This window comes from Pantherophis guttatus, chromosome 1 (genome assembly GCF_059756535.1).
Source record: "Pantherophis guttatus breed Tessera chromosome 1, ASM5975653v1, whole genome shotgun sequence".
In the NCBI taxonomy this organism is placed as follows: domain Eukaryota; kingdom Metazoa; phylum Chordata; class Lepidosauria; order Squamata; family Colubridae; genus Pantherophis; species Pantherophis guttatus.
The window spans coordinates 149544924-149561279 of NC_142063.1; the positions used below are offsets into that span (position 1 = coordinate 149544924).

The window sequence follows — 16356 nt, forward strand, 5'->3', positions numbered from 1 at the left end:
AACAGACATGCCCTAAACTGAATCAATCCAATCCAGAGTATATTATATGCACCTGAGTTGTCTTTGTGGCATGACTTTTCTATTCTAGGCGGATTAGTTTGGCAGGCTTAATGATTTGGGAGTCAACTGTAGTGACCTCGCTAATGGGGTGATCCCACCAGCAATCCCTTCTTTCTTGAAATAAATGGCAGTAAATGAAATGAAATAAATATTTTAATTCTGGAAGCTCTGGAATGGTATACTCACGATAATCTAAAAGCAAAAACAGCTACTGACAAGGTCGCTTGGTAGAATCTTTCTATTAAAAATATAACACATAAATATGTAAAGAATGGCTATATATACTCAACCATCACAAACATAGAAACAGGAATATAAATTATTTACTACATTTAGTTAAATGAAAACAGGAGTCTGTAGGAGCCTTTCAAGTGAAAAAAAAACCTGTACAAGAACATCCCCCTTTTCAGGCAATTCTCTTTGTAATTGCAGTGGTGTGAAGAAAGAGAAGAAAACTATACATATATCATAGATATTATGTCTTTATCACCTCTGCCTCACACATTTTTGGAGGAATATATGAAAAAAAGCTGCCTGACATGCATAGGTATTTCCTATCATAATAGAATCCTAAAGTACAAATACAGGATATTACTGTAAATCACAGTGAATTCCACAATTGTATAGTACCTACATAGCACAATATGCATTCTCTTCCTTCAACACTCCCACCTAATGGTACAGTCAAAACACAGGGCCCTACAATGTATAAAGCCATGATTTGCTAAACTTCAACTTACGATATAAACTGCAACTGACTAGATTCATATGATATATTTGTAATACAAACCATGGTTTCTCAACCAACTTGTGAGGTTCACATAATACACTAATCTTAGTGCAATGCATGAACCCAACTTCAAGTTTGTTCTCCTCTTCCACATTACAATGATTATAAAATCAAAGGGAAAAAGATTTACTAAGGTAAAGATTTCACATCTATACTAGCTGTATATGATATCACCATAACCTGAAAACTAATTTTTTCTGCAAGCAAAGGGATCGTCAGGATGTTATTGGAAACTCTTGCCCTAAACACTCTTTCCAAAACGTAATATGATTTTTAATGGTTCTTTGAGCTACTTATTCCCAATTTCAGAAGTAGGTATGTCCTACTTTTTTAACATACAATGCATGTGTTTGTGTTTTGTATGCTTACCGCACCACAGGAAAAAAATACTTTGCAAAATATTGCTGAAATTCAACCTTTTTTTTTCTTTTACTCTGCAGCTATTCAATGATAACCAGCAAATCTCTTGCTGCAGTTCTAAGGCAACTAAAAAAAAAAGATACGCTAACTTACCTCTTAAAATTAATAATAGTCAAGATTCCTCTGTTATAATGTATTATTTTAAAATATGCAGATACGAACACTTAACAACCAGCTCTACATAGTTTACATATGATACAGACATTATTAGGCTTGGTTTGGGGTGTCTACATACAACTAAATTCTACTCATGATACGGGGCAGCATCGCTGTCTCTCTGTACTTTCAGGTAACAAGGTAACAATGCTAAATATTGACTACATTCAAATTAAGCAAATTGAGGTTCTGCTAAATATCACTTTCCCATGACAAAGGACAAAATGTAAAGATAAAAAGGGGGGTGAAGGTGAAATAGATCATGAAAATCCCCTTGTCCAGCAGGGATTTTAAAAAGTTCTTGTTAGCGCTCCTATAATTTTTTTTAAAGCAGTAGCTTCATAAAAGGGCCACCCTCCCTGTCAAGTTTAAGAAATAGAAATCATGGAGGAAAGATAGACATATGGACTCCAATTCCACTTCCTTTATACCCAACTCCTGCAGGGATGAGGTCTGCAGTGGGGTTGGAATTGCCTTTGGCCAAACACATCTGAGGAAGCATCACTTTGAGAATTGGAGTAGACTAGGCAAGAAACCTTGGTGAGAGTTACTGTAAAAAGAACCTATATGTTCCTCAGAGCTTTCCAGAGACATTCAAGTGCCGCCAGTGGAGCAGCAATTGCTCTTTCATATTGCAAGCAAAGCCCAGAATACCTAAGTAGCTGTTGAGAGAGATCAGACATGGTTGGTCAGGAACTGTCATGCAGCTAAAATCTGCTTTGAATTGAATTGGAGTCCTGGTCATTTCATGGGCATTTATAGGTTTTTTTGTCAATATTATGCAAGTCATTTTCTATTAATTCCAAGGTTAAAAAAAAGAAACAGTCTGCCTTGGAATAAAATCTACAGTAAGATGTCTGTTATATGGCTCCCTTCTAATTCTCATAACAGTAGTGCTGAAGTTTGATTACCAGTGTTCCTACAAGAAACAGATTTATTTTGCCTAGTGCAGTCAAGTTATTTACAAACTGTGAATATCTAGAATCAGATAAATACCGAAAAATTGTAGCAAAAGATTAAAATGTCCCTGGGCTTCAAATACCCTTGAATTTTATTTGGCCCCTTCCAATCACGTTCAAGGAAGCTAACAGAGTTGAGTTGCCTTGAACTATTTTTGTAGAGAAGTCATTTCTAGCTTATCTTTGACCAAAACAAGATTCATCACACCAGTGTACATTTTCATTCCATTTATTCAATTTAAATTTCTTGTGTTTCCCAAATAAGTGACACATCAACACAAATATAATCAGAATAGAATAACAGAATATCAGAGTTGGAAGGGATCTTGGAGGTCTTCTAATCTTTTAATAAGATTATCCATCAAACACTAATTTATATTTTTATACTCAACGATAAAACTAAACAACTAGCATTCGTACATGAAACACAGCTATGGGAATCACTGCTAAATTGATACTTTGGTTCCTGAAGGCCATGTTAAGTCAGAGAGAATCTTAGAAGCAGGCTACTCTCTCCTAGGTATCCCCAATGATTCAAAAATTCCAGATTCTATGTATGTGGATATGTGCAAGCTGTAGTCCTTTACATGAGTCATACACAGAGTTTAGTTAGGGAAGTATTTACTGAATAAGCAAAAGATGATACAGTTCCCATGGCTGTTTTGATGCTAAGTATGCCAGAAGACAAGTATAGCTTCCAAATTGTCATTGCTCAAATCAAAGTTGCATACAGTATTTCTTTCCTAGTTTTGTGACTGTACAAAGCAGAATCACAAACTTGCATCCAAATCCATGGGAGCCAGTTTATATAGGACACTCCCCTGTTCAATGCATTCACTGGAATCCCATGCACTGCATTTTTATAAGATGTGAGCAAAGTCTTAGTTATTAAGCTCTAGCACTCTAGGTAAGCATACAAAGGATTATGCTACAGATGCAGTACCTTACAAAAGTTCCCAAATTCAGGTGGATTTTATTCCATACATCCTTCCTTCCAGGACAGACCATTCTTGCCTCCCATTTTTTAAAACCGCATCCAACACTTAAGAGGGTCTGAAATTTAGGGGACTGCTTATCCCAAATTAGACGGCTCATTCATTTGGCCCCATACTGTCAACACTGACTGGCAACACACTCAAAAAATTCGACAATTCAATTCAACAGGACTTTTTCCATCCTAAATTGAAAATATCAGGGATTGAACCTATGTTGGTCTACAGGTTTCTTCTTTTATCACATGGTTGTTATGTTTAGTCCAGAACTGTTGATTTTGGGTTCTACAGATTAGATTGGTAGATCTTTATAGATCTTCATATTATTATGGTAAAACTAAAAGTTGTGATTTGTTGTTAATGCCTTATTCTACTTTAACAGAGAAAGTCAGAAGTCAATGTTTCTTTTTCTTCCCCTATCCTTTCTCACTTTTCTTTCCCCTTTTCCCTTCTCCCTCACTGTCCTCTTATTTGCTTTTGTATTTTATAATACCTTATAACTTAATAAAAAACTATTGAGTACGGTTTGTCAAAAAAAAACCTGTTCATAAAACACTTTCCAAAAAAAATTAAATCCAGGATTTGAATTAATATTTACCAATCTCCCTTCTCCACCTGCAAATTGATCTTGTAGTAGAAGTATTTGATTTCAATTGCCCTTGTCACATATATAATCATATTTTGGATCATTTCAATGTGCCTTGTATTCATATACATTAATAAAGGTTAGGCCAAACATAGGGTAGAGCACAGCTTTATCTCCAGTTTTTCAAGTGTGAAAAAGCCAAGGCCTTGAACATTTACTTTGAATAATTTGGTGCAACAATATGAACTCCAGCTTGGGTGTCCATGTTTATGATAAACAAAATGTCTGAATATGGTTATAGAATTAACATTCCTAGATCAGTAACATAAAGGATTCTATTTCGAAAAAGCTGACAATAAAAGGAATCAGTAGGAGAAAATCCTAGGTTTAATTCAACAAAACACTGTTGGAAGGTTTTGAGGTAAAAGCACTGAATCTGATGGAAACTGCAAAGAATAAACATGTTTTTCTTCATAGTTGGGCTATCAGAATTTTTTTTTAAAAAAAATGCTTACCTGTTTTATCCTGGGATTTGCCTTAGGCAACAGGCTGGCTGACAAAACTGATGTAAATGGAGAGATACAAAGTTCAGGAAAAGGATTTGGTATGGATGGGATTTCTGGCATATTAAACTCTGCCTTTTTTGTCCTATATTGAAGAGAGATCATGTATTGTTCATATAAACATAATTATCTATATTCAGTTCAAAATTACAAGTAGTTTATACATGCAAAAACTGCAACATGTGGAAGTGCACAGACTTCATAAGGAAACTTGAAATTAAATATTCCTAAACTAAACCAATACTGCTGCTCCATTCTCCCCATTGTTAAAGCACATTTTGAACAGGAATGATTTCTGGTAACGTTCTTTTATTATGTGGGAAATAATTATTGATCTTGTCTTGTAGCCGTATTCCTCAATTCTTAAAAAAAATTACATAATAAATTGGATGAAAGCTTTTTTTTTTCCTTCTTCCAGACAACTGACTTATTAAGATCACAACTATGCTGCTTGTTCTCATAAATTCTTACTTAGAGGTGAATCACACCATGGTTCACATAAGGCCTTCAATTGCAATCTGTCTAGGTTCACTTGAGTAAATCCATTTAAATTCAGTGGGATTTAAAGCTATAGGAGTATATATTAAATGCAGAGTCAATCTTAATATGAAAGATCAACAATGTTGGCACAATTCAAACTTATACTATATTTCAAAAGTCATTTTTAGTAATCTAGATTTCTTTACAATGAAGATTTTAGAAAAGTGAACAAATTATCTACACATATTAGCACTGGGTACTACCCTGTTTCCCCCCAAAATAAGACATCCCCTGATAATAAGCCCAATTGGGCTTTTGAGCGCATGGCAATAAGGCCAAGCGCTTATTTCAGGGTTCAAAAAAATATAAGACAGGGTCTTGTTTTCGGGGAAATACGGTATCAGCACTATAAATACTGTCTTGATTCTACTTCATGGTTATTAATTAGCTTCACTTATGTAGACAGTGTTTCTAGATAACAACATACATTTTGCACTATCCAAAGAACCTCCTTGAATGCTCTGAATAAGAAATTTCCTTTAAAGGAATTTTCATAATGCAGCAGAAATATTCAAGCTATTTTCTCATATTTAGGTATTAATAATCCTAACATTTTGTACAAATATACATTTTGTTGAGGTTTTTTTAAAAAAATTGTTTAACAATCCACTAGCAGGATCAAAAATGCAGCACCTATATGCATCATTCTGATAAATCATAATAAAGTTATAAATGGAATAGTGGCATTTCAATTCACTCCAAGAGTTCTCATTTACAAATTCTGCCAATTATTTCCTGTTCATAAAAGTCTTGGTTATAGCAAACAGAGCTCTCAATTATGTCAAATTAGGGTTTTTTTTAAATCCAGAGACCATGGCAACAACATGTTCATGACCCACCTTATATGTGTAAATGGTTAAAATATATATATTTATAGGTCCTTGAAAAACCTATAATTAAAAAAAAAATTATAACACTCTCTTTTGTATAATCTTCTACCGATTGCACAGAAGCACTAAAACCTTTTTCAGCATTACATTTCCATCATCTATTTCAGCTTTTCCTAGCTGGCACCTTCCAGATGCATCTGATTTCAGCTCCCATCATTCTCAACCAAGTTGGGGATTTGGTTATAATGTGGCAATACTGAAGACCAACTCCAGTATATAACTGGCCACCTCGAAAAAAACCATTGTTTGAAACAGAGTGACCTGAGGGATTTCCTTTTGGAGTTGGATTCTTGTTGTAAGGGTGGATGAGGAGGAGGGGGGAGGGGACCTGGCATGTGTGAAGTTTTCTCTGCTGGGTATGTGTTTCTGTGTGTGCAGAGGGAAAGAGAGAGAAACGTTTCTCATCAGAGTTGCCTTCAACAGGAGCATCAACCTTTAAGCTTCTGCAAGCCCAGGGGGCAAAATCCTCATTCAAGCCTCCACCCACTTTCTTTTCATTGCAACCCCTGGCTATGCCATTCTTTCTCCTTTCACTCAGCATATGAAGTGTGCGGGCAAATCCAAAAGTACTGAACTATCCTAAAACTCTTCGGACAGTTTTGTTGCCTTGCTTAAAAAGAGGATATCCTTTTATTTTATAAAAACACACCTCTGATCCCTTCCAATAGAGAGCTGGGATGGTCCCCATCCAAACCTTTGGCTCAGAACTAGCGCCTCTTGGAACTGCCCCGCCCCACTAAAACCCTCCAAAGCAACCTGGTGAGTATCCTCTTTAGGGAAAGCTTGGTCTTTGCAGCGTTTCCCATTCCCCTCTACAATTTTTACCCTGAGGTACACTGTCTCTGAACATGGAGGATTCATTGGATTATCCAGCTCTCCTCCGACATGCTTGGCAGACCCCCGGCCTTCTTCTTTCCCTCCTCTTCCTCCCTTTGCCTTGCAACGGAAAAGGCTTACCTGTCCTCTCGGGCGAGCTGGGCCGAGATCCCCGGAGCCGGCGGAGTCACCCAGGCGATTTCTCCCACGCTGCTCCCTCCCTCGCTCCTCGCTGGGCAGAGTCTTCGACGCTCGGCTGCCACCCCGCCCGCCTGGCTCTCCAAACCGGGCAGAGAAGCGGCCATCCTCGTCGGCGCCGGCTGCGGGGCTTTAAAGGCACATCCCTCTCGCGGGCAGCAGCAATCACGGGGCCGCAGAGCCCCAGCCAGCCAGCTAGGCAGGCACACACCTTCTCTTTCGCCCGGCTTGCCCGGCCCCACGTGCGGCGTTTAGCGAGAAGGGGAGGAGCCGAAGGGAAAGCCGTCAAGGTAACTCCGGGCGGGCATTCCCCCGGAGGGCGGGCGTTGCAAAGCGGGGAGGCGGGTAAAAGAGGGCTTGGCCGGCTCCCTTGGTGGGGGCTTCCACATCCATGTTCGTCCCATCCTCTTCCCAAATGCTGCTGGGCGAGAGGTGGCCTTCTCAGGGAGGCTGATTGGCGATGCGCATTCCCTCCCCCACACCCCACACCCCGTGAACCCGTCCACTTCGGCTTTCCTCACAGCTCTTCACTCTTCTTGCCTTTACAGTAGTTTGATCCCCCCCCCCTCGGTATTGTCTAAATGCTGGCTCTTAAAGTGGGAGAATGATTCACGGGTGTGCCAGAGCCAAATAATATCCTGGGATACGAAAGTCCGGGTTTACCTCCACAGTGGGCTAAGGAGAAAAAAAAATGAGGGGGACCCCCTTAACATGCTTTGCTCTGAACTTTTCACATAAACATATTTCAGAATGTAAACTTGCCTGGATTTTGGGGGTGGGGGGGGGGAAACACCTGGTGCCACAGCACTGCATAATAAAGTTACTTTGAATAGATGACACTTTTGAATAATGCCCTGGTTGGTTTGTTTTTTTTTTCAAATCTGCAAAACTTGTCATCTTTTCTTGTAAAGAAAAGGGGAAGGGGGTTTGGTTTTGTTTGTGTACAGCTAAATCCTTTTTTGGTCATGCTTGACACACAACCTTGCACATTACTTGTGAGAATGTGGAAGTGGTTTAGCACTGCTTTCATTAAAAAAGAATCTTCTAGTAATCCATAGGCCTCAGGATTCCTGATCTGTGTTGTAGTCTGGTCTGGTTTTACCCAGCTTTTTGAGATTAGCCATAGTTTGCTTTAAACTCCTCCTTCAATTTGTCCTACAGTTCTGTAGTATTAGATGATTCTCATTGATTCTCACCTTTTCCTTTTCCATGACATACTGTGCTAGCTGTATGTGAAAACATGCCTCCGCTACAAGCTGGATGATTACTTCCTATTAAGCCATGATTTGCTTAAACAGAGTTTATTAAATGAGTTGAGATTAGCACAAGTAAATTCAAACCAAAAACCAACATGGCTTAGTGATTTGGAAATGTGAATCTAGCATTATCCTACAGAAGCCACTAAACGTTAGGAAAAAGCTGAATTTGGGGATCCCAGGGAGCTTTCAGTCTTAATTTACATAAGTGTCTTTCAAATTTGGAGATTCTAAGCATGATGGTTGAGGAATTCTGGGAGCTGAAGTCCACAATCTTAAAGTTGTGAAGTTTGAAAACATTGGTTTAGGGTAAAGGGAATAGAGACTGATCTGTGGTGTGATCTGTGTGCAGTGGAGGGTTTGTTAAAAACAGTCATCAAAAGGACCATCCCTGATTTTAAACCATCTTTTGTTGCCATGACTGCATTTTTTTGTGGTTTTGACTTGAATACAGTACTTTCGTAATTCAAACCTATTCAAAGCACCACAGTTTATTTGTACAAAATGATATGTCAAAGTTTGCTTAACATGTGCAAACTATTTAAAAGATTTATACAACATGCCATAACCCTTGATGGGCTCACCCATCCTGCTAAACCATGGTTAATCCACCATAGGCGATGGGGTTTGCAGACAACACTAAGGCAAACTAGCATGTAGTATGAATTATGCTAAGGATTTCTTTCACTCAGGATTGTTGATTAAAACACTTGGTTAGGTTCACCTATGTCAAACCCCAACTGATGGTTTGTAGACCATAATGACAGCATTACACCATGATTTAAACAGTAATTTTATACCTTAGTACAATATGTGAGACCTCTTTCTGAGTCAAACCACTGGTCCATTTACCCTAATATTTTTGCAACTTCCAATTCAGCAAGGCTTCATGCTTAACTGGAAATGCCTGGAATATGTTTTATGGAAAGTCAAACTCTGCCCTCTGCCCTGAGCTAGTTCTATGTTAATTTAACATTTGGTAGTCAAGAAGCATATTTTCCAGAAGTTCTAATTAAATTTAATCATAGGAACTTTAGTATTTAATTATTTTCCATGAGATAGTCCAAATTCTCAACTGTGAATATTGCAGCCCTTAGGTTTGTTACAAGAAGATTAAAATAGGATTTCTCTATCGAATGTAAAGTTATTGCTACTGTTTGGCTATGCCACATAGGGATGTGTTAATTGTAGGATTTTAGCTACTCAGGGATAGGCAACAATAGTTTCCAGGTGTTTTCTACATTATTAATTGCTAGGAGGCACAGCTGTCCTAGCCCTGGCAAGTAATTCTGAAGCTTATAATATTGGAAAATATCCCATGGCTTGAAATTCCCCTTTTCTATGAACTGCGTCATTCCAAATTCAGATTTCATGTGGTCTGAAAAATAAGCAATGTCTCTATCTCCTGAATGAGATTTTACAATTGCCAGCTTTGTCCACACATCAAGACTCACCTTCTATAAGGAAGCAGGGCCACATTTTCAGGGTTCTGAACAGTAGTGGGTTTCACTTACCACCGCTACAGGTTCAGAACTGTGAGCACGCATGTGTGCACGCTTGCTTTGCTCCCACACAGCATTTTGGCACTTCTGCGCATGCGCAGAACCTTGTGCGCATGCACAGAGCGTCCATGATGACAGGTGGGTGGGCGGAGCTTCCCACTGCCGCCACTACCGGTTCTCCCAAACTGGTAGAAATCCACCACTGGTTCTGACTGAAAGGAGAGTTTTGGTCCTTGGCTGCTTGTTCAAAAAAATCAAGCTAAGAAGACTGAGGAGAGGCACTGATGAGAACCCTAGCAGGGCCCTCTGCCTGTACATTTTCAGGATCAACAGTAAAACACTGATTACCATCACATTAATTTATGCCTAAAGCAAATATTATTTGGCATTAAAAATGTTCAAGAACAACAAATCAGGAAAACAAGTAAACCAAGGTCAGACAAAGGAAAAACTTACTGATTCTCTAGTGTATCTCTTCTTATTTCAAGAAAGAATCCAGTCAACAATTTGCTTCTTTGTGATTAGTTGAAAAGGCCAAAGGGCATTCGCATGGCTTTTAGGACTTATTCTACAGCTGTGCTGATTGCCTTATAACAATAGAAGTTGTTGAGCCAAAGATGGTGCTTGTCCAAGCCCCCTCAGACTGAAAAGGGAAGAATGGCCAGATGGTAAAGTTGCCACAAGAGCTGCCAAAGATTTCAAACTGAAGCATGTGCTCTGGGGAATCGGATGCATGTCAGGAGCCACCCTCCCACATTCAGGATTTTTTTTTTTAAAGGTAGATTTAAATTTACCATTTAAATAACATTATTAGAATGGAGTTCAATAGAGACTACTTCACAATTACTCACAGTATTTAACATCTTCTACCCTTTATAGTCTGAAAGTGATTTTCTGAGAAGGAAGCTTTGGGCCCCCTGCCGAAGGCTTTGGGGTGGATTATTTTATAAGACTATATGTATAGAGGTGATTTAATCCCATCAGTTAGATGTGTCTTTTTTGTACATCACCATAATAGTGCATTATTATTTTCCATATCAAATGTTAACAGTTCTGATTGACAGTGAGAAATGCAATGTATTCCCACGTCAAACTGGCCATCTGAGAAGATATCTAACAAACAGCATCAAAATAAATATATCCTGTAAACTGAGTCCAACCAGTTACATATTTAGATCTTGAAAAAGATAAAAACTATCCACATGATCCATGAGATAGGCAGGTAACTCTACAAAGACAGGAAGCATGAGAGTGAGATGTTTTATTTGTTGCTTCCTGGTGTGCTTTTCAGTGGTGGGTTTCAAAATTTTTTACTACCGGTTCTGTGGGTGTGGCTTGGTGGGCGTGGCAGGGGAAGGATACTGTAAAATCTCCATTCCCTCCTCACTCCAGGAGAAGGTTACTGCAAAATCCCCATTTCCTCCCGATCAGCTGGGACTTGGGAGGCAGAGAATAGATGGGGGCAGGGCCAGTCAGAATTTTACTACCGGTTCTCCAACCTACTCAAAATTTCCACCACCGGTTCTCCAGAACTGGTCAGAACCTGCTGAAGCCCACCTCTGCTTTCGCTTATATAGCAGAATGTAGATATTCTTGATGCTGAATCTCTTATTGGGAAGAAGATTTGCATTAGAATAATTAAAAAGTGAAGGAACACACATCTGAACAAGTATGGACCTGAGACACCAAAGGTTTATGATTGGTTAAGAACTTTAGTAGTTTTGTATATACAAGATCTCACCTGCGAAAAAGAGAATCGAAATAATGAGAAAAATACTGGAAGAGATTTTGAAAAGAGGAACAACATCAAGGTAGCTCTCATTCTTTTGCATGGGTCTGGAAGTTCCCTACAACCTCACAGTATTTTTTTAGCAGAAGAGTTGCTAAAAACCAGCAGCACATTTTCCTATAAAATTGGGCAACTGTGATGGTCAGGTCAAAGGAGTCAAGATGGCAGCTACAAACATTCATTTTTATGTGCAGTGGTGGCCACCATCTTGATATTTTTTACACACATATTCCTGATGACATCTGCAGTGTAACCCTTGCATAAATTAAATACCTCTGTAAAAAGCAACACAAACTCCCCACAATCTCTGGAATAAAAAACATGGGGAGGGGAGCTGTCCAGAACTCCTGGTTTTTCCTGATTGCTGAGACTACACCTACATTCCACCAAAGATCATGCATTGTAGCAGCTGCCACCCTTCAAAAACAGGGTTGCATGGAAAATGTTGACATAGAAAAATAGAGGAGATTTACATCATTCTCATTTATTTTTATAGGAAAGTATGATTGTGAAATAACAAGGAGAAGTACACAACCTCTTTTCTCTCTGAGTTGGTAACATTGTTTTGGAAGCTAAGCCCAGATTTCAAGTTCTCCATTCCCTCTCAGCCAGACTTTCTAGAGCTATGATTTTCCACTTCTCAGCCATCCATCCAGCTGAAGAATGAAAGGAGTTCTGATGGAAGCAGGGCATAGTGCTACAATCAAGGAATGGACTGTGAAGGTGGTAGAACTTGCAGAAAAGACTAATGTGACTTGTTTTATTAGAGAAGAAACAACTACTTTTATAAAAGACTGGAAAACCTTTATGGACTTTTTGCTGAAAATGGATAAAAATGAACTAGTGATTTCTGGATTTACCAATTAAAACGATGTATATGGGGAGAAAGTGACTGTTACAGTATATAATACTGAAGGGGAGTGAAATGGTATCTGTTATGTTTATAGCTCCTGGAAAAAGATTGGAAATCACTTCTTTGTCTTCCTCCTCCCCCTTTTCTTTATTTTCAATATTTTTTCTTTCTTTCTTAGTTCTGTATTTTTGTTTATCTTTTAACTTAGTAATATATATATATATATATATATATATATATATATAAATATATATGTATGTATGTATGTATGTATGTATGGGTTTGAAGAGTATATGGGCAGAAGTATGAAAGGATTGCATCCATGGGAAAAAGTTGGAGCAGCTGGAGGAAGACAGAGAGGAAGACTAGAAAGAAGAAAAGAAGAGCCAGCTATGAGCAGCCAGATGAAAGGGGCAGAAAAAGTTGCAACAGTAAAGCCAAGAATCAAAAAACCAGAATGGGGCAGAGTGGCTCATCCAGCAGATGCAGCCACAAAAGCTACCTGCAGGTAGAGAAGCAGATCGATGGCAACCCACTGGTAGAAGAAAAAGCAGGTCTGGAATAAAAGTTAATGGAGAGGCTGAAGTGAACTCAGCAGCCTTTAAAAAGTCACCAATTTGGCAGGGATTCCGCAATCAGTTGCAGCTGATTGCGTTTCCCAATGAAAAGTTGGAAAGGGAAAAGAATATAAGTATCCGTATGCAAGGCTGAAGACTGCGAATAAGCAATCTAGATAATAGAACTTTATTTATTATGTCCTGTACTGATTTAATAGTACAAACCACACTATTGCAATTATACGAAAGGCATGAGGATCAGGGAGTGCGCATGCCATAGGCATAGGAGCAGGGCAGAGTTAGAAGAAAGGTTATTTTTGTAATGACATAGCTTTACCTGTGAAATGGTTCAACAATATAACAACCTTAAATGGGGCAAACACAATCCTGTTTCTGTCTATCGCTATGCCATCCTGGAACAGCTGTGAGACAAGCAGGTACTAATCAAGAAAAGCATGCACCCTCTTAGATTAACTGACTCAGTATATTAGTGAAAGGTAGCGTCTTGCAAAGACAGATGTGTACTCACGCCTAACGAGATTAACTTGAAACGTTTCTTTTTCCTCTATGTCTGTTGGTCCAGCAGAACTGATGAACACCAATATTTACAAAAAGTGTTTGTTGTTGTTGTTGTTGTTGCAGAATGTACATCTGCTTTGGAGATCTCCTTACAATTCTGTATCTGTCTATATAAGATTCTTGTTATCATGACCTTTGACTGGGTGAAATGGTCCATCATTGGGCAACAAGATACCTCAAATAGGCCAAAATCTGAGACCCATGACTCCCATGGGAATGAAATTTGGGGAAATTATACTTTCTTCAGTGCTACTGAGTGATGCTACATTGCTGGCCTATTGCTATCCTCAAATGACCTTCATTTCAGTAACAGTTTCCCAGGCAGTCTTGTAATCCCTTGCTCCATCCCCCACCCAGCAGCAAAGAATTAATGTGGGTCTTAAAGAAGCAATAACTTTAAGGTGCAGGAAGAAAGGCTTGGATATTTTTATTGCATTATGTGCCCCTTCTCTGGGACAGAAAAATGCACATAGAAGGCTGACCATGATTTTGAATTTGGGTCTTTCTGGAGCCAGTCTGATACCCTAACTCAGTTTTTGTCAACTATACCAACATTAAGATATGTGGAGCTAGCCAGCTGTGCTGACAGGGGAATTCTGGGAGTTGAAGTCCACATATCTAAAAGTTGCTAAGGTTGAAAAACATTGATTTTGTTCTCAGGACCCCCTTACCACTTTAAAAAAAATACTGTATGGAGAACTCCAAAAGAACTGTTATTTGTATGAGTTATGTTTACCAGTATTTAACATATTTAAAATTTAAATTGATACTTTTATGGAATATTGAATCATATTCAAATAATATTAAACCATTAGATATTAACAAACACTCATGAAAAAACTATATTTTAACAAATAAGACATACCCTGTTTCCCTGAAAATAAGACATTCCCTGATAATAAGCCCAATTGGGCTTTTGAGCACATGCACTAAAATAAGCCTCCCCCCCAAAAATAAGCTCTCCCTGAAAATATTTAAATGCAGAGTTGGAAATCAGGTAAAATGGCAAGAGGAGCCCCATCTTGCTCCATGCGCACCAAAATAATAAGACCTCCCTGAAAATAAGACCAAGCGCTTATTTCGGGTTCAAAAAAATATAAGACAGGGTCTTATTTTTGGGAAAACATGGTAATGAGAAGACCAAAATTGTTTTTAAATTTTAAATACATCTTTAATATCTGGAAAATAGTTTTGATTTTGTGGGCCCCTAAGAAGTTTTGGGGGTCCTAAGACCACACTTTAGAGAACAGTGATTAGAGGAAGCACAACCTAGAATGAATAGCCTTGAGTTATGGAATTTTTGCATGACTATGGAGTTGAAGGGTAAGGCACTAAAAGCAAGATTGATGGAACTGCAGCACTCCCCAAATACATTAAATGCTTCCACATTGATCAGGAAGTAAAGTAATACATACCTCTTTGATTAGATAAAGGTATAAGGTATGTTTGTAATAATGTTAGCAGTAAGTTAATTATTTGCAACATATTTTAGATTTTATGCAAACACTGGTAGTAAAGTAAGGGATAATTTGTGGTTTGGTTGCAAGAAATGAAAGTTTATAAAGAGAAAAAGGTTGTTTGCGTATAAGAGCCCACGGCTCTTGTTATATGGAAGTGAGAATTGGCTCTATCAGGTGATACGTAAAATTAAGTGGAAATGGTTTACTTAAAGTAGCATGTGTAGTAAAACAGAAGAGATAGGGTTAATAATGAATGGGGGTTGAGTGAATGTGGACTGAATAAGAAAGTGAGTGACTAGATATAGTTTGGGATGATTTGGTCGTATGGAGAAAATGAACCAATTGCAAAACAAATAAATGAAATAGTCAACCAATGGAGAGGAAGTGAAAAGCTGAGAAACTCATGGGTAATTGCTGAAATCTTTAAAAAGAGCAAGGTAAAAAGTTTAAGGAACAAAAAACAATGTAATTAGTGACTTATGGTAGAAGCAAGGATGTTTCATAGTTTGTATGGATAGAAAAGTAAAAGTGCAATGATTGATGTTGCCGTTAATTGATTTCCAGTTATATTTCCTGATCACGTCTTTTATTTCTGCAGCTTACTACTTCCTGCACCTTTTCTGTGCTCTTCATAATGTTGCTTACCTTAAAAGGGAATAGCCAGATGTAAGTTTATATGTTTACAAATGGTAATTTTTTGTCACTTCCCTCATGATCAACATTTCGTTAATGAATAAATGCAATTTAATAAGATGTCTGTGATCAGAGACGGTAAACTATTTGGGGGAACTTCGCACTCTTGTGTGATTCACATCCTTGAATGTGGCCTCGTTGTAAAAGCATTCAATGTACTGTGAGATACATCTATGAGAAGACAATCCAAATTTAGGTTTAGTGAATTGAGCAGCTCTTGTTTCTTTCAGAAATGTGTCAAAAATGAAAAAAGCAAATCCCTGTCCTATTTTGTCCTCTTTGTGCTGACAACCATGAAATTTGTGCTCTTCTCAATTCACTTTGTTCCCATACACACCTTAAGAACTGTAACATTTGTCTGAAATGAGGTCCCACAGCTGTCTCAGGGCTTTGAGAGCCAGCTCCAGAGAGCTTGCATTCTCAGGCCAAGAGCAAGATGATGTTCTCCCATTTCAGGTCCAGACTCAGACTCCTCCAAAGCCTCATCCAATATGGCTGCTTCTCTCTACCTACTGTAAGAGCTATCAGTTAGAGTCGTCCCTATTGTGAAATATAAATACAAATATTACTACTAGAAACAACCTGGGTCTATGACAATTTGCTGCGGCCAATTTGCCATGATCAACTTGCCACAGCCAACTCGCCACGGTCAACTCACTGCGGGACAAAAGTTACATCAGTATCAAAGAAATGGTGC

At 38.4% G+C, this 16356-nt stretch overlaps 1 protein-coding gene across 1 annotated transcript in view; it reads right to left on the reverse strand.

Annotated features, from left to right (window-relative positions):
• Positions 1–7318, reverse strand: part of GRB14 (growth factor receptor bound protein 14) — a 54171-nt gene extending 46853 nt beyond the window's left edge. Inside the window, exons 1-2 of the mRNA XM_034426491.3 lie at positions 6914–7318; positions 4479–4611 (exon numbers count right to left, since the gene is read on the reverse strand). Coding sequence (XP_034282382.1) covers positions 4479–4611; positions 6914–7077 — 297 coding nt within the window. The 5' untranslated portion in view covers positions 7078–7318. The remainder of the gene's footprint in view (positions 1–4478; positions 4612–6913) is intronic.
• Positions 7319–16356: the final 9038 nt, after the last annotated feature.